The 19121-nt window shown below is 48.5% G+C and overlaps 1 protein-coding gene across 1 annotated transcript; it reads right to left on the reverse strand.

Annotated features, from left to right (window-relative positions):
* Positions 1 to 43: 43 nt before the first annotated feature.
* On the reverse strand, positions 44 to 2386 carry LOC125544299 (mannan endo-1,4-beta-mannosidase 1). The gene is made up of 3 exons (XM_048707926.1): positions 1988 to 2386; positions 1622 to 1816; positions 44 to 1049 (listed from the first exon to the last, which is right to left on the reverse strand). The coding sequence occupies exons 1-3, from the start codon at positions 2318 to 2320 to the stop codon at positions 300 to 302; spliced, it is 1278 nt and encodes a 425-aa protein (XP_048563883.1). The 5' UTR covers positions 2321 to 2386; the 3' UTR covers positions 44 to 299.
* Positions 2387 to 19121: the final 16735 nt, after the last annotated feature.

Here is a 19121-nt window from a genome sequence, read left to right on the forward strand (position 1 = left end):
GATTTTCACTAAGATCAAGATGGATAAAAACTAAAAGCCAGTATGATCAAGGTTCTAATCACCGGCTGCTTCTTCCGAAGCCATGATGATCAGTCCACATTTGGCTATCTCGTGATCCACAAAAACACTGAAGAAAACATGTCCTCTTCCCAAGGAAGGTAGCAAGAAGGATGACAAATATTACTCCTTCTCTCCCGGATGAATAATCTTGAATCATCTCGAGGAGAACTTGACTCACTCACACACGAAAGAAAGCACGCATTCTTATCCTTTGTTGTAGTCGTGGTCGGTGGTCTTCTCTAATTGCCACCGGTGACCTTCCCGCCCGCGTCCCGCTTGGCGCGCTCGGCCCGCGCGAACGCCTTGCCGAGCATCTTGAGCTTGCGGCTCTCCGCCGTGATGACGCCGGTGGTGGACGCCGGCGCCTCCGCGAAGATGACCTGGTAGCCGTCCCCGTAGGAGTCCATGCCGTCGGCCATGAGCTGCCAGAAGAGCCCGCCCACCGTGGGGCCGCCCCTCCGCGCTGACTCGTAGATCTTGGCGTAGACCATGCCGAACTGCGCGTCCCGCTGGGCGCTGCTGAACCCGGGGTCCCTCTGCGACTTGCCGAACTCGGCGATCAGCAGCGGCTTGCGCAGCGTCCCCTGCGCGTCCGCGATGTGCGCGTCCAGCCACCTGCCCAGGAAGCTCCGCTGCGCCTGGTCGTCGGAGCTCGACAGCCACTGGTCCGGGTACGAGTGCACGGTGGCGAAGTCGATGCCGGGGACCTGGTTGTTGGCGATGAAATCGGTGCCCACCTGGCGCCCGGCCGGGTTCACGGAGGCGGCCCGGGACGAGGACGCGCCGTAGAAGCCCTCCAGGCCGGCCTCCAGCATGTGGTTGCCGTCGATGGACTTGACGTGCGCCGCCATCTCCCTGATCCACGACTGGATGGTCCGCCCGGAGAGGTCGGACTGGCACCGGGGCTCGTTCATCAGCTCCCACGCCAGGATCGTCGGGTCGTTCTTGTACGCCACCCCGGTCACCGTGTTCACCCTCGTCAGCACCGTCTTCCATGATGCAAAAGTAAAGTTGTCACGAGCGTGCCGGGAGTGCCAATAAAGAGATTCAGAGAGGTATCATCATGTCGCAGTGAGAGACAGTAGGAGCACGGCCCAGCCGAGTGGTGTTTGACTAGTCGTCTGGTGTCCAGAAGCATCCATCTAACAGTATTCCCACGAATTAAAATTAAAAAAAATCGTCGGAATACTGACACTCTCGGTGCCCCGGTGTAGACATACTACGTACTGAGCAGAGCAAAACAGTTAAGTAGTTACTCTACGTTATTTTGACCTTGGTGGTACTTGTCAATGGTGAATATTTATCCCCTGGAAGGGTTTCACGGTTATGTTTTCTAAAAAGTAATACTCCTACACCACAAAGCAAAAGCAAAAGCAAAAGCAAGAACAAGGATTGCCAACTATACTCCACAAAATCTTGTAATTTCTTCCACGTAATAATAAGAAGAAAACCAAGCATCTTTACTTCATCGAGAAAGGACCAAATAATGGTTAAATAAAGATGGTAAAATCTTGCAAGAAAACGTTGCAAATTACTCAAGATTTGTTCTTGTTTATAGTACCTTGACATGGTTCTTGTAGAAGCCCTTGACAAGAGAGTTGGTGAAGAAGTCATCTTCAGATCCGACGGCCTGCCCCCGCCCTCTTGCCCACTCTACATACTGCTTCTTCCCTCCAAAAGTGTCGTAGTTGTTCACAAGGCTCAGTATCACCTTAATCCCATTCTTCCTAGCCTCAGACAGCACAAAATCCAACCCCTGCACGCACAAACAACAACAGCAACAACAAACAAAAATCCTCTCAGGGAAACAGAATCATAGGCGAATTATATAGCAGCTGAAGGAAAGGAACCAAATGATCCAATAAACCGAATGTTTCAGAAAGTACAAGTTACGAAGAGAAAAGTTTAGCAAAATGCCGGCAAGGACCTTGAAGGTGTTCTCGTTGTAGCTGCCGGGGGCGTACTGCAGCGCATTGCTGCCGCCGTCGCTGAAGGCCCAGGTTCTGGCGACGGAGAGGCCGCGGGCCGCGGCCTGGCTGAGCGCGGAGGTGACCTTGCCCCTCTGCGCGGGGTCGGCGGCCATGGTCATGAGCCAGTAGGCGTTGAAGCCGTTGGCGTAGTAGGGGCTGCCGTTGATGACGAAGCGGGTGCCCTGCGCCCTCACGAACCCGCCTCCCGCAGCCTCCGCTTCTTGTCCTCCATGGACGCACAGCAGCACGAGCACGGACAGAGCAACTGGTGCTCCATGACGAAGCCTCATTTCTTCTGGGAGGTTTCGTGCTAGGTTGCGCACTCTGAAACTGGATGGCAGTGGCGGTGAGCTGAAGCTCAGTGGGTGCTTAAATAGACCAGAGCTTACAAGGCTTCGTTTCACAGTCGCGCCATTGAGTAAATCTCAGACTGTAGACGACGGAGACCCACTTGTCAGGGGGTCTTTGGTGTTCCATTTTGTGCACAGAGCTGTTTTTTGAGCTACAGTTTGGGTTCGTTACGCGGGTGGGGATGGAGAGGGGGACATTAACTTCGTCGGTACCGGCGCATGGAAGCAATTTATTGGCACCTCACATGGGGTAGTGAAAAGGACACGATGGTAGAACAGTACGGTTTTGCGGTCCTCGGTAGGGTTTACCAAATCCATCTCGAGTCGAGAAGTGCATGGATGAATCCGGGTATATATAAACCTATTTTAAAAAACACATTTTGCAATGTTAAAATTAAAAAAAAATGTGCGCGGACATCTCCATATTCTATGTGTGTGCAGAAAGTTTCACAGAAAAACAACTTTTTTTTGTAGCATGTGCAAAAAAGACAAAATTTTATGCCGTGAAACGCTATTTAGAAGCAGTAAAATCTATCTTTTTTACTGAGACAAAACAAAAATATTTTTTTACACAAAACTTTGTGCCGTGGACATACCTTTGTCGGTATGCATTTTTTTTAGAATTTTCGAACATTATGTCATCACGGTGCTGGCAGGGCGCGATGGCTTCAGTCCGCGGTGGGAAGTCTTGGATATGGCCAGTCGTGGTTTGCCGGCTGGATTTGATGGCTGGACGCTTGCGGCCTCCGCACAGTGCGGCTGACTAGGCGGCTCCTTGTTGTTCTCCGTCGACAGATGGTGATGCATTGCTGGAGGTTCAGTTGGTTAGGTATGGGTGTGGTGCGACGACATGGGGCGAAAGCTTGACTCCGGTTATGGCCGAAGCTGCGACGGTGGCGTTTGTGGGCGTCGCAATCTTCTTGAAGGTGTTGCCGTGGTGAAGCGCTCATCTCTATACCGACCCTTTCTTCAAAGGAAACCTCGGATCTGTGCATTCATGGATCGGATGATGACGGCATACTGCGTCATGCCGTTCTTGAGGGCTTCGTCTTTGAAAGGAGAGGGTGGAGTCAGTTGGAGGGGCCCCCGCCATAAAGACCACCGAATAGACCACCTGCTGCTCGTCATCGTTACCACAGGGGCCCGCCGCCGCAGCTCCGATTTCACAGCAACAAACAAACCAAGGCAATCCAACAAACACAAAAAAAGAGCCGACTAATACAACCATTGTCGTGTTTCCAGCCTCGCTCACCACCGCCATCGTTGCCATAGAAGCCTTGTCGCCAACTCACCCTACTGGCACACCAGCCACTACATAGTTCTTCGTAGCTCTCCATCGGAGCCGGTGTTGCGTCGTCCTGGACGCGAGTGGCTGAGTAATGGTGCAAATCTTCATTTGTCTTCACATGACCCTTATGGAATGGGTTGGGTTGATACTTGTTTATGATCAAGTTAGAGTCGCTTGCTCGGGATTAATGACGCATGTGTGCTAGTTCGATGAAGCCCTCTTCAGAAAGGAGTGTGTGGGGTATACTATGTGTACCGCTCAACGGATTGTGACGGTTTTTGATTGGTTTTCCGTTAATCAAATCTTTTTACCTTCGTTTTGAAAAAAAAGTCCACCGGTAAACTAATCCCACGTGCTTCACTCTTGTCCTTGAGCTAGTAATGTACGGTTGGTCGCGATGAAGATGAACTGCCCCGCCACGCTCGCGTCGCTCACTGCGTGAAGGTAGAAAAAGAAAAGAATAGCTGCAATTGGTCTGTAGCGACTCGCGTGTGATCTCTTCTAGTAATAGTATGTGGCCCTGATCGACTCCTGCTACCCTGTATTTGCATAACTGCATATCGCTCCATTTCAGTGTTTGAAGGTGCGATTCTGATAAAGACAGGCACCCTATCTGCAACGCCATTTGAGGAGCAATCATGAGTGCCTTCCTGAAACTTAGTTTGTTCCTCGGCTCTCAAGGAAGGAAGAGGTATTTTCGAGAAAAAAAAAGGAAGGAAGAGGTGACGATGGCTTTGGATGTTCGTGCAGTAAGTGACGATGCTTAACTGCGGTGTGGCATACCTCTCTTTATTTGTCCCGTCTCTGCAAACGCTGAATCCGGCGTACTGTACGTACTAGCTGCGGTAAATATCAACACCGTGGTAGAGCACAGACGTCCTATTCTGAATTCCGTGTACATACATTTCCGCGCATGTGGAGGCACATGGACATGGGAGGTGGGAGGAAAGAGATGCCGGTGGAACGACGTGCCGACCTCGTAGTACTAGCCCGTGACGATCAATGCAACCGACATGCCGCTCTTGGTTGCGCACCGGGTGCCCTAGTCCAAACTCCAAAGTGATAAAACACAGGCACCCCACTCTGTACGTAGCCGCGAGCAAATCCATGGCCTTCGCTTCTGCTTCGGCGCGTAAAAAAACTTGAACATCTGATGGGAGGACACGAGAGATTTTGGTACGTTGCGTTGCGTGGGTTGGAATCAAGAAGGTGGTGGTTACGCCGGAGCGGAGGGACCGCGCCGCATCTGGCCGCACAGCACATCAATGGCCCCGCCCCTTCCTCTTCTAGACCTCTACTGTACGCCCCCATGTGGAGAAGAGGAGTCCCGTGTCCTCCGTTCGCGGTGCCTCCTCCCTCCCACATATCTCTGCACCGCGCAGTCCGTCCGTCCGCCGCGCCGATAATAAGTGCGGGCCCTGCCGCATTGCATGCCCCTCCACCGACGCCTTCTTTTTTCCTTCGCCCATTTCCCACACTGCACACCTCGAGCTCTTTTCTTTCAGTCCCATCTTGTCGCGTGTGGCAATGCCCTTTTGAACCTTTTTATTCCAATCTTCCTGCGAGGCAGTAAGCGGCTGCTCGAACGTCGGCACCGGCAAATGGGCGATGATCAGCAGATCAGAGGAGCCGTGGGCTTCCGGGTCTAGCAGCACATTCAAGTTTGTATGAACTTAATTATTATGGCCTGCTGGCAGATCTGGATGCAAAGGAATGACAAATTTTTTTGACAGATCAATCCAAGTCTCTCCTCCTGGAGGGTGCTACTTAAAACAGACCTTGTCCCCCTACAGCACAAAGTAGCCCACTTACACACATCTTAATTCCATGAGGTTCCCTAAGAGAGGAATTGGTTTTTTTCGATAAAGGACATTTTATTGAATAAATACATCGAGATGATACAATCGCATCGAAAGAAAGCCCGGCCTCTGCATAGCTATATGCACACAGCCAAAAAGTCGAGAGTGCCCTAAGAGTAAAAATAATTCGGTACAAAGCAAAGCAAATAAATCATGTCGAGGCTAAGATGCGGCAGATCCTATCCGTAGATCACACCGCCATCCATGGGGGTAGAAAACCTCCCTGGCCGAACGCTCTAGCCGTGTAGACGCCATTATAAAAAGGTCCTTGTCCTCCGGCCTCTGCAGGATAGACCAAGTACGGAGCCATCATGTACAAACATGAATAACCTGCATAGAGGATGAGACAGATTTGTTATTAAAGATCACATCATTCCTGGTAAGCCACAGTGCCCAGCATAAGGCAGCCGCTCCTACAAGAATATGTGCAGAAAATTGTTTATCAATACCCCGCAACCAGTTGCCGAACATATTACGTGCACTACGTGGTGGGTATAAATTAAAAACTACTTGAACTATGGCCCAAACTACCCGAGTGAATTTGCACTCAAAGAATAAGTGTCTAATAGTCTCGTCATGTTGGCAAAAGACACGTCTCTTAAACCATGTCAGTTTTGTCGTGCCAGATTATCTCTAGTTAGGATGACTCCTCTATGTAGAAACCAGAGGAAAATCTTCACTCTTAGAGGAATTTTGAGGAATTTTGAGCTTCCACAATTTCCTGTTATCAACTGGAACGTCATAATGAACCATTGCATCATACATGGATTTGACAGAAAATTTTCCATTCTGATGCAAGTTCCATCAAAAAACGTCCGGCTCACCTGACAGTTGAATGTCCTCCAGACGAGTGAGTAATTCATTCCGTGTTGCCAGACAAGGGCCAAGAAGGTCCCTATGGAAAGAAATATCAGGGTTTTGTTGTCCTAAAACTTGTTTGATCGTGACAAATTTATGTCCGACAATCCTGTACAAGCTCAGATATTGCACCATTAGTGGGTTGCTCCCTAGCCAGGTGTCTTCGCAGAATCGAACCTGAGAACCATCCCTAACCGAGAAGGTCCCAAATTGGAAAAAGAATTCCTTGGCCTTCATCACGCCACTCCAAAAATGCGAATCCCTGGGTTTCCAATGAACTTGAGAAATGGCACTGGATCTCACATACTTGTTGCGAATGATTTCCTGCCATACCCCATTCTCAGAGAGTAGTTTGTAAACCCACTTGCTGAGAAGAGCAATATTTTTTATCTCAAGGTCTTGAATTCCCAGCCCCCTTGACTTTTAGGTCTGCATAATACGCTCCACCTAGCCAGTCGATATTTCTTGGATTCATTATCGCACTGCCAAAAAAATCTGGATCTAAAGTAGTCTAGTCGCTGGAGAACCCCTTTCGGTAGGTGGAAGAATGACAACATATATAGAACCATGTTGCTTAGGACAGAATTGATCAAGATCAAACGTCCCCCGTAATACAAGAGTTTGGCCTTCCAACTGGCTAGACGTTTCTCAAGTCTCTCTTCCACATGTTTCCACTCAGTGATAGTTAAACACCGATAGTGTATGGGAATACCCAGATATCGAATCAGAAACTGCCCGAGCTGACATCCAAAAATCTTAGCATACTCAGGTGCTGATTCTACAGCATCGCCAAAGCAAAAGAGTTCGCTCTTATGAAAATTGATTTTGAGACCAGAAAGTTCCTCAAAAGCACATAGGAGCAACTTGAGATTTCTTGCATTGTCTAGATCGTGATCCAAGAAAAGGATAGTGGCATCTGCATATTGTAGAATAGATAGACCATCTTCTACCAAGTGTGGAATGACATCACTGATTTGACCGTCCAGCTTAGCCCGCTCAACGAGGGTAGCTAGCATGTCGGCCACAATGTTAAACAAAATAGAAGAGGCGGGGTCCCCTTGGCGGCCCCTTCCTTGTCTGAAAATAGTTGCCAACGTTATCATTAACTTTTATGGCCGCACTGCCTCCAGAAACAAAGCTCTCTACCCAGCGACACCATTTTGGTGAAAACCCCTTCATGCGCAAAGTTTGCATCAGAAAGGGCCACTTAACTTTATCGTAGGCTTTTTCAAAATCTATTTTAAGAATGACTGTGACGCCCGGATAATTAGGCTACAGTAATCCCACGTTACCGATGCCACGTCACTTTAATTACTGTTAGTAATCTCGCGTTAGTTCGAAACCGATTCAAATTCAAAATCAAAATCAAGCAAACAATAAAAGTTTTTTCAAATATTAAAACTAAAATGTTCAATAAATAGTAGATAAATCAGAGGCTATGATAAAATTGTAAACAACATTATTGAAATTTGATAAGTGACTTAAACAACCTCAAACAGTGGCTGAAAACAATATTTACTAACCTTTTTATTAATAAAAAAAATAAATATGAAATGATAATTACCCCAAACTAGTTTTTGGTGGTAGGATATATTGTGTTGTGAATTTTGGGCCAACTCTCATATTTTACAAAACTCATTTGGTGCCCAAACAATTAGCCAAAACAGAAAAGGAAAATATGAAAAGGTAAAACAAAATAAAACAAAAGAGAGAACCCCCTCCCCCCACCGGGCCATGGCCCAGCTGGGCCTCGAGCCAGCGCGTCGGCCCACCCCGCGCCCCTGGCCTATATGGCCCTACTCCCCCCACCCATCGAGGGAAACCCTACCCACCCCCACTACCCACTCCCCCACTCGCGCCCCACTCCCTCTCCCCCCGATCCAATCGGGATCGGGCCCGACGCCGGCGCCGCCCCTCCCGCACTCCTCCGCGCCCCTTTCGCCAACTGTCGTCGCCCGGAGTGCCCTCCCTCGCCGGTGCCCGCGTCGCCGACACGCCGAACCGCCGCCTCGACCTCCCCCATCCTCGAGCTCCTCCTCGACCCGATGCCGTCGCCCGTCGTCGCCACCACCACGTCGCTGGCTTGCCTCCTTCTCCTCCTCCCCGGCGGCTGCGTCGCGCCGCCTTCGTCCTCGTCATCGATCATCGCGACCCCGAGCTCCGGCGCCTCCCCGAGCTCATTTTTAGCACAACTACAGGGCCCCGTGAGCACGTTTTCCCCATTCCCCCTCTGTTCCGTCGCCGTTTCGCCGTGGCTGCGCGCTCGCCGTGTCCGCGCGCGCCCCTGCTAGCCGGCCCTGACCACGTCCACCCCTCCCGGCTGCTTGCCGCCTTGGGACTCCGTCCCTCGCTCGGTCCGACGCCCCGCCTCGCCCAGCCTACCTCACCTCGCTGTGCCTGTGGCCGGCGGCTTCCCCTTCGATCTGGGCGTACGCCCGCTCGGGCTGGGCGCCAACGCCCGTGCGCTCTGCCCGCATCCCGCTCCGGCCATGGACACACCGTGGCCACCGGCCTCTTCTTCCTTCGCCTGGCGCCGTCCACCGCTGGCCCGCGCCCTACCTCGCCCTCCCACGCGCGCCATGGAATGCCCCTGTCGCTGGAGTCGCAGCCTCCATCGACTGCCGCCACCACTCTCCGATGGCGCCGCCCTTCGCCGGCGCCGTTCGCTGTCGGCTCCCCCTCGCTCCACCTACCGCGGCCGACGCCACGATGGCCGCGCCCGCTGGAGCCCCGTTCCAGCCTCGCCCGCGCCCCTTAAGCCCCCAGGGGCCTATGACAAGGGGGCCCCATCCCCAGAACTTTATTAAAAAAAAGAATTAAAAATAAATAAATAAATAAATAATAATTACATTAATTAATTAATCAATAAGTGAATTAATTAAGTTAATTAATCATGTTTAATTAATCTAATTAACTAGTTAGTTTAATTAAATAGTACTTAGTTTAACTAAGACCTAATTAACCTAAGCAGAGTATGACAGGTGGGTCCCACTGGACCCACATGTCAGTTTGACCCAGTCAACTCTGTTGACTGCTGACGTCAGCATGACATCATGCTGATGTCATTAATTCATTTTCGAATTAATTTAAATAATTAATTAAATACCAGAAATTAATAAAATCTTTAGAAAATCATATCTTTTAATCCGTAATTCGGATGAAAATACTTTGTACATGAAAGTTGCTCAGAACGACGAGACGAATTCGGATACGCAGCCCGTTCGTCCGCCACGCGTCCCTAGCATAGTGAACCTGCAACATTTCACCTCCGGTTCATCTGTCCGAAAACGCGGAACCCCGGGGATACTTTCCCGGATGTTTCCCCCCTTCGCCGATATCACCTATCCCTGCGTTAGGTCACCCCTAGCAACGTATTGCCGCGTCTTGCTTTGTGTTACATTTGATTGCTCTGTTATTTATTTTGTTCCCCCTCCGTTACTTCTTTCCGGTAGACTACGAGTCTGACGCTGCTGCTGGTACCCCGATCGACTACGGTGTTGACGACCCCTCCTTGTCTGAGCAACCAGGCAAGCCCCCCCTTTGATCACCAGATATCGCCTATTCTTATCTCTACTGCTTGCATTAGAGTAGTGTAGCATGTTACTGCTTTCCGTTAATCCTATTCTGATGCATAGCCTGTCCTTGCTACTACTGTTGTTACCCTTACATGCTATCCTACTGCTTAGTATAGGATGCTAGTGTTCCATCAGTGGCCCTACACTCTTGTCCGTCTGCCATGCTATACTACTGGGTCGTGATCACTTCGGGAGGTGATCACGGGCATATACTATATACTTTACACAGTTACATTACTTATGATACTGTTCGGAGATGGGGGCTGAAGGGGCAGGTGGCTCCATCCCGGTAGAGGTGGGCCTGGGTTCCCGACGGCCCCCGACTGTTACTTTGAGGCGGAGCGACAGGGCAGGTTGAGACCACCTAGGAGAGAGGTGGGCCTGTCCCTGGTCGGCGTTTGCGGATACTTAACACGCTTAACGAGATCTGAGTATTTGATCTGAGTTTGGCCATTTGGTCTATACGCACTAACCATCTACGCGGGAGTAGTTATGGGTATCCCGGCGTCGTGGTATCAGCCGAAGCCTTCGTGACGTCAGCGACTGAGTGGCGCGCGCCGGATTGGAACGTAAGCCTGCTCTTGTATTAAGGGGGCTAGTTCTGCTTCCGGCCGCGTTCGCAACGTGCAGGTGTGCTAAGGGCGATGGGCCCAGACCCCTGTGCGCTTAGGTTTAGACCGGCGTGCTGACCCCTCTGTTGTGCCTAGGTGGGGCTGCGACGTGTTGATCTTCCAAGGCCGGGCATGACCCAGGAAAGTGTGTCCGGCCAAATGGGATCGAGCGTGTTGGGGAATGTGGTGCACCCCTACAGGGAAGTTAATCTATTCGAATAGCCGTGATCTTCGGTAACAGGACGACTTGGAGTTGTACCTTGACCTTATGACAACTAGAACTGGATACTTAATAAAACACACCCTTCCAAGTGCCAGATACAACCGGTGATCGCTCTCTCACAGGGCGACGAGGGGAGGATCATCGGTTAGGATTATGCTATGCGATGCTACTTGGAGGACTTCAGTCTACTCTCTTCTACATGCTGCAAGACGGAGGCTGCCAGAAGCGTAGTCTTCGAAAGGACTAGCTATCCCCCCCTTATTCCGGCTTTCTGCAGTTCAGTCCACATATAATATCCTTATTCCAGTTGATACCAATGCATACATATGTAGTGTAGCTCCTTGCTTGCGAGTACTTTGGATGAGCACTCACGGTTGCTTTCTCCCTCTTTCCCCCCTATCCCTTCTACCTGGTTGTCGCAACCAGATGTTGGAGCTCAGGAGCCAGACGCCACCTTCGACGACGACTCCTACTACACCGGAGGTGCCTACTACTACGTGATGCCCGCTGGCGACGACCAGGAGTAGTTTAGGAGGATCCCAGGCAGGAGGCCTGCGCCTCTTTCGATCTGTGTCCCAGTTTGTGCTAGCCTTCTTAAGGCAAACTTGTTTAACTTATGTCTGTACTCAGATATTGTTGCTTCCGCTGACTCGTCTATGATCGAGCTGTTGCATTCGAGCCCTCGAGGCCCCTGGCTTGTAATATGATGCTTGTATGACTTATTTTATTTGTAGAGTTGTGTTGTGATATCTTCCCGTGAGTCCCTGATCTTGATCGTACACGTTTGCGTGTATGATTAGTGTACGATTAAATCGGGGGCGTCACAATGACACCATTCAACCTTTTCCGGTGAAGCTCATGTACAGTTTCGTGCAGGACGACCACTCCATCTAATATGTTGTGGCCTTGCATAAATGCTGTTTGAGTGGGCTTTACGACATGGTCAGCCACCCCGTTCAACCGATTAGTTGCAACCTTCGTAAAGATTTTAAAACCTACATTCAGAAGGCAAATCGGTCGATATTGTTGAATACGATTAGCCTCCTTAATCTTGGGCAATACGATCTTCTTCTTCATCGCCACAGCAGTCTACTCCGCCTCTCGGGGTCGCCGGGATGTCTTCTTCATCACCGCAGCAGACTACTCCGCCTCTCGGGGGCGCCGGATGGGCTTGGCGGCCGATGTTTCTCCTTCGCCGCTGAGGCGCAGCGGGCGTCATTACGTCGGGACTGACGGTTCAGCAGCCACCGATGAGGACTCTATGGTGAAGGCCATGCGTAGGACAACTGTGCGCAACCTCGACTTCGAAGGTACCCCTTGCAAATCTTTTATGTCTTTTGATAAATCCAAAGTTTCTTCAAATATCACTAGACTTGGAGTGTCACTAGGACGTAATGAGAAAGAGGTAGATTTTTCGGTTAAGGCTCTTAAACAAGTGGAGTTCGACCGGCTTACGGTTTCTCCTAAATTGTCGAGTTTTGTTGACCCTCTCGTGTCAGATGAGGAGGATGAGGATGCTGATGCCAATCACAAAGGCAAGCTTCTCTCTCATTTGGTTAAAGACACGACTGAAGTAGACCTTGACGATACTGTACGCGACACTACGCTTTGTGAGCTTGTCGCGTTGGTGCGTAAGAACAAGTCTAACTCAACAAAGAAAAGAGGGCGCTCTTCTAAGAAGGCGAAGTTCTCTAAACAAAACATTGGTTCAGCATGAGAGGCATGTTTTGGAATAGCAGAGGTCTTGGTGACTTGGCTAAACACAAACACATTGCCGATTGTATAAAGGATCATGCGTTGGACTCTGTAGCTATCACTGAGTCGGGCAAATGTGATTTTCCAACACGTACTCTCAACCACTTTTCAAGTGGTTTGGATTATGAATGGCACGTATTGCTGCCGACCGGGAGGTCCCGTGGAATATTGCTAGGTATTAACTCTACTTACTTGCAACTATTGTCCACGTCAAAGGGGGATTATCATATCAAATTCCACCTTCGAACCAAGTCCAACAACTTCCTTTGGAGTCTGGTGGTTGTATATGGCGTTGCTCAAGAGGAGTTTAAGTCTGCATTTCTAAAAGAACTTGTTAACACCTGTCGAGACAATCCCCAGCCCATGTTAATTGGGGGGATTTTAATATCCTTCGATATCAGTAGGAAAAAAACAATGACCGGTTTGATACTAGGTGGCCTTTCCTCTTTAATGCTGTTATTGACAACCTGGATCTGAAGGAGATCACGATGTATGGTCGTCAGTATACCTGGGCCAATAACCGATCAGTGCCAACATTTGAAAAACTTGACCGAGTGCTAGTTACCACCAACTGGGAATATAAATATCCCCTAGCATCGGTTTGAGCTCTAGAACATATTGAGGCCTTATCAGATCACGCTCCTTTGCTAACCGATTTTGGACAACCAATCCCAAGTTCTACCCGTCACCAGTTTAAATTTGAACTGGATGGCTCACTAGAGAGGGATTTCATGACCTTGTTAAGAAAGTGTAGGCGTGTCAACCTCGTGGTAACACACCCATTCAATGATGGAACGATCGAATTCGCGCCTTGCGCCGATTCCTCCATGGATGGGCCAAGCATACTGCTGGCATTTACAAAAAAAGAAAAACTGCGACTATCTATCTTAATCGATTCCCTTGATAAAATAGCGGAGGTCAGGCCTCTGTCTGCTGTTGAGATTGAGCAAAAAAGCAATCTAAATGAGAAGATTGCCCGCCTATTACGCGAGGAAGAGATTAAATGGTACCAATGTTGCAAGGCGGATTCGCTTATGCAAGGTGATGATAATACGAAATACTTTCAAATGCTTGCCAATGGAAGACATAGAAAGAAACACATATTCGCGCTTGACCAGGAGGAAGGCCGAATTGAGGGGGACGCACCACTTAGAACTTTCATTACTAAGTATTACAAGGAGCTTTTTGGACCTTCAGTTGAAACAAATTTTTAGTTGGATGAATCTGTTACTCATGACATCCCTCAAGTTACGGAAGAGGAAAATGAATTCCCAACCTCCCCGTTTTCGGAGGAGGAAATTCAAACTGTGGTGTTTCAAATGGAAAACAACAAAGCTCCGGGTCCGGATGGCTTTCCCTCAGAGTTCTATCAATGCTTTTGGGACGTGATTAAGGCAGACTTGGTTCCATTGTTTAACCAACTGCATACAGAAGACCTTGATATTTCTCGTTTAAACTTTAAGAGAGGAATTGGTTAGTGGTAGATTTTTTTGGTTTTGGCACATGCCCTGTATTTTTCTATACATATGCTCTTTGATTAATGAAAACTATACCATAGAACAATTGTTCTACGGTTTTCGCCTAAAAAAATGTATGCGGGGTGAACTCCATGAGAGACGACACACACTAATTGAGTCAATCATGACGCAGGAAACATTTGCCTAGTACTACATTCGCCCCGAATTACTTTTATCTTAGAAGATTACGAGGATAAAACGGTTATCAAGTTGGGTTGTTCTCAATCATCTCTGAGAGATGTCCAGTTTACCTCATTGATTTCTTTGGATGGATCTCTAGAGACGATGCATGTAAGGGCACCTCCAACACCATTCATCAAAACGGATGAGTAAAGGGCGTGTTTGGTTGCCCGTATTAGGCCCAACCAAGCCCGTGCGGGAGGAAAATGGCATGTTTGGTTACATGTGTTCACTGTTTGGCCTGCATCGCACGATGTTCAAAGCACCTCCCAGCCAGACCCGCTAGGAACCCCAGAGTCGCCAGTTTTTCCATAGCCAGGATTGCGGGATGTACGTGGGTGGCGGCGGCTACACGCGAGGAGCCACGCCCGAGAAGTCGTGTTATTTCCCGAAGCACCGACAATAATTCTCACCTTCCCTCACCGCTCTCTCCCCTCTCTCCATTCTCCCACTCTCACACTGGCGGCGGCGATCAGCGAATGATGTTGCCGAAGTGCTGCGGGTGATCTTGCTGATGTTGATGATCGGAGGACAACACACTTCCATGGTGTTCTCGAATTTGGTGCGAGCACCCGAGGAAGAATGCCCTCCATCCTATGCCCCCGGGGAAGGGGTTGGGCTTGGAGTTCAGGGCAATGGAGAGGTAGAATACGAATGAGAGTCAGAGAGGGTTAATTGAGTGTGGTGTTGGGTAAGTCATGAGCGTTTGGGTGGGTAAATATAGGGTGTTGGACGATAGGATTTAATGCCAATCAACCTTTGAACTTTGTGCTCTTCATAATGTAGATCAAGACGGAGAACAAGGGAAAGGGGGTGGTGCCAGCAATGGAGAAGGGCAAGGAGGTGGTGCCGCCCATGGATGATGACGTGGTGTTGGAGGAGCCCCGCAGTGGCAAGTGCTGGAACTACGGGCACTACCATGAGGAGGGTGGGCCAACTCACTTCTGCAAGGCCATCCTTGCCCCAAAGTTGGAGTGTCTACCAATGCCCCTAGAGTTCACAAAACATTTCCCGGTCGTGCCGACGGAGTTCAAGCTAAAGATCCACCAGTTGCGCATGGAGGATCACTATTCGGGCGATGAACGACAGGGTCACCCTCGATTAGGGTTGGGTACCCTTCGCCACCGTCCACCAGATGAACATCGGGTACATGATGACCTTCAAGTTGCTGACTCCCGACACACTCAAGGTGATCGTCTACAACAATGATGACATTGAAGTGGTGACCAAGTGCAGGAGGCACGACAACGCCTTCAGCGTGAACGTCTAGGACAACTCTCTGTTGCGCTTGCTAGTTTGGCATCGACTATGTCGTACTGCTTTGCTTGAAAACTGCTTGGTTTAAGTGCAGTACTATGTTTAAAACTACTTGCTTTTGTTTAGAACTATGTTTATATGCTATCTATGTGTGTGTCTTCGGTTTGTTCTACACGCTCTTTCTGTGCTGATAACCTCACCACCTCGACAAAGAGGTTACCAGACAACATGCGTTGCATGTAACCAAACACCATGGCTTGTGTTTTCACCTAAACAAGCAGGCAACCAAACAACCCACCTTTCGTTTCGCCCCATGCAGGCTATGTAGGCTACCGAACAACATGCAGATGTTGTTTTTTTGCCTCTTTACCCTTAGCCAGTGTAACACCCAATATGCGAGTTGCGGCTACAAAATAGTGGCGGGCGTGCGGGAACTGGTGAGGGTTCTTGTGGCGAAGCGCGCGAACATGCGGGGTTCAAGGGTGTGCACGGGGCAGGAGCTGATGGAGCCTTGCGGACATGTTAGTGGAGCACAGTGAGGCAGGCGGTTGGAGCTGGGCGAGGCCCTGTGCATGCGCGCGAGTTGCGGGAGGTGCACTGCATGCGTGCATTGTGGTGTGAGCGAGTATGGGTGTGCAACGAGTGCAACAGTAACCGGGCAGTGAAGCAAGGCATGAGCTTAAGCTTGTGGCCATGGGAAAACGAGGCCTCGGACATGATGGATATGATGTATACAAGTGGTGATTCAACGTGGGAGAAGGCTGCGAGGAGCAGGAGCTCACCACGATCCTGTAGGACACAAAACGAAGGCCCGGGAGGCGACGTAGAGGCACGGCGGAGGCGCTGATCATGGCGGCGTTCGGCTCCATGAAGAAGAGGAAGCAGGGGAAGACGATGGCGTGGAGGCGATCCAGGCTCGAGATGATGTGTACGTAGACGAGGAAGAAGGCGGGGAAGCGAGCGTTCGTTCCCACGGAAGAAGACAACCGAGGCGAGCTGTTCACGCCGGCGAGGAGCTCGGCCTTGATACGTCTCCGTCATATCTATAATTTTTTATTGTTCCATGCCAGTATTCTACAACTTTTACATACTTTTGGCAACAATTTATATGATTTTCTTGGACAAAAATATTGATCAAGTGCCCAGTGCCAGTTCCTGTTTGTTTCATGTTTTTTGTTTCGTAGAAAATCCATATCACACGGAGTCCAAACACGATAAAAACTTACAGAGATTTTTTTTGGAATATATGTGATTTTTGGAAGAAAAAAAAGAATCAATGTGAGATGATGCCCGAGGCGGCGACAAGGCAGGGGGGCGCCCTGGGCCCTTGTGGCCACCCCGTAAGGCGGTTGGTGCCCTTCGTCTAGCGCAAGAAATCTAATATCCGAATAAAAATCGTGTTAAAATCTCAGCCCAATCGGAGTTACGGATCTCCGGGAATTTAAGAAACAGTGAAAGGCCAGAATCTGGGAGCGCAGAAACAGAAGGAAACACACACACACACACACACACACACAGAGAGAGAGAGATCCAATCTCGGAGGGGCTCCCTCCCCTCCGCCGCCATGGAGGCCATGGACCAGAGGGGAAACCCTGCTCCCATCTAGGGGGAAGGTCAAGGAAGAAGAAGGAGGGGGGCTCTCTCCCCCTCTCTGCCGGTGGCGTCGGAACGCCGCCGGGGCCATCATCGTGACGACCAACAACTTTGCCGCCGTCATCACCAACTCTCTCCCTCTCTCTCTCTCCATGCAGCAGTGTAACACCTCTTCTCCCCACTGTAATCTCTACTTAAACATGGTGCTCAACGCTATATATTATTTCCCAATGATGTATGGCTATCCTATGATGTTTGAGTAGATCCGTTTTGTCCTATGGGTTAATTGATGATCGTGATTGGTTTGAATTGTATGTTTTATTATTGGTGTTGTCCTATGGTGCTCTCTGTGTCGCGCAAGCGTGAGGGATCCCTGCTGTAGGATTTGCAATATGTTCATGATTTGCTTATGGTGGGTTGCTAGAGTGAGAGAAGCTTAAACACGAGTAAGTAGGTTGTTTTCATATGAGAGTAAAGAGGACTTGATACTTTAATGCTATGGTTGGGTTTTACCTTAATGATCTTTAGTAGTTACGTATGTTTGCTAGAGTTCCAATCATAAGTGCATATGATCCAAGAAGAGAAAGTATGCTAGCTTATGCCTCCCCCTCATATAAAATTTCAATAATGATTACTGGTGTAGTTATCGATTGCCTAGGAACAAATAACTTTCTTGTGACAAAAAGCTCTCTACTAAAACTAACTTAGTTGCTTCTTTATCTAAATAACCCCTAGTTTTTATTTACGTGCTCTTTATTATCTTCCAAACCTATCCTATCACACCTACAAAGTACTTCTAATTTCATACTTGTTCTAGGTAATGCAAACGTAAAGCATGCGTATAGTTTTATCGGTGGTCGATAGAACTTGAGGGAATGTTTGTTCTACCTTTAGCTCCTCATTGGGTTCTACACTCTTACTTATCAAAATAGGTTACAACTGATCCCCTATACTTGTGGATTATCAAGACCTTTTTCTAGCGCTGTTGCCGGGGAGCAATAGCGTGGGGTGAATATTCTCGTGTGTGCTTGTTTTCTTTATCACTAAGCAGATTTTATTTGCTGTTCTAAGTTGTTCTCTATCTTTAGTTATGGATATGGAACACGAAATACCAAAAAATTAGGTGTACTTGTTACTCATGGAGATGGGGAACCTTCTAAAACCCTCGATGCTCATTATGTGAAAGATATCATGCACTACTTTAATAATACCAAGGAAACCCCATTCAATTATATAATGGGAGACACGTTGGATTAATGTGAATACTTTAGGGATTATCGCTTGACTCAAAAATGGAAACTGTTATGGGATCAAATTCATATGTTGCATTGGTATGCTCAGGTACTATGCTTGAGATATGATTATACTTGTTGCTCTAGGATGAAGGCTCCACACCTTCCCTTTTCATGTAAATTTAATGATAATAAAACTTTGGCTTCTTATGCTAATGGTATATATGATAACTATGATGTGGAACGAATAGAAGAATTCGTTGCTTTCAAGGGTGCTTATGAAATTGAATCTTTGTTTGAAAAGTGTGAAAATATTGATGATGCTATTTACAGACCTGAAAATTTTGCTATATTGAAATATTGCTATGAGAATTATGAATATAATGCCGATATTGATGCGTTTATTGAGAAAGTCTCCGCTTTCCAAGAAGAGACTAATATTTTACAGGAATCTATGGAAGAAGAAACTGATGACACTGTGAGCTCATTAGATGAAAAAGATGACGAGGAGAGCAAAGAACAAAAGGAGGAAGAGTGGATTAGCTACCCATGCCCACCTTCTAATGAGAGTACCTCTTCAACTCATGCATTGTTTAATTTCCCTTCGTGCTTACCGAAGGATGATTGCTATGATCCCTTTGATTCGTTTGAAATATCCCTTTTTGATGAAATTGATGCTTGCTATGCTTGTGGCCATGATGCCAATATGAATTATGCTTATGGAGATGAACTTGCTATAGTACCTTATGTTATGAAAGAAATTGTTGCTATTGCACCCACGCATGATAGTCCT

Source organism: Triticum urartu, chromosome 3, assembly GCF_003073215.2.
Source record: "Triticum urartu cultivar G1812 chromosome 3, Tu2.1, whole genome shotgun sequence".
NCBI lineage: Eukaryota > Viridiplantae > Streptophyta > Magnoliopsida > Poales > Poaceae > Triticum > Triticum urartu.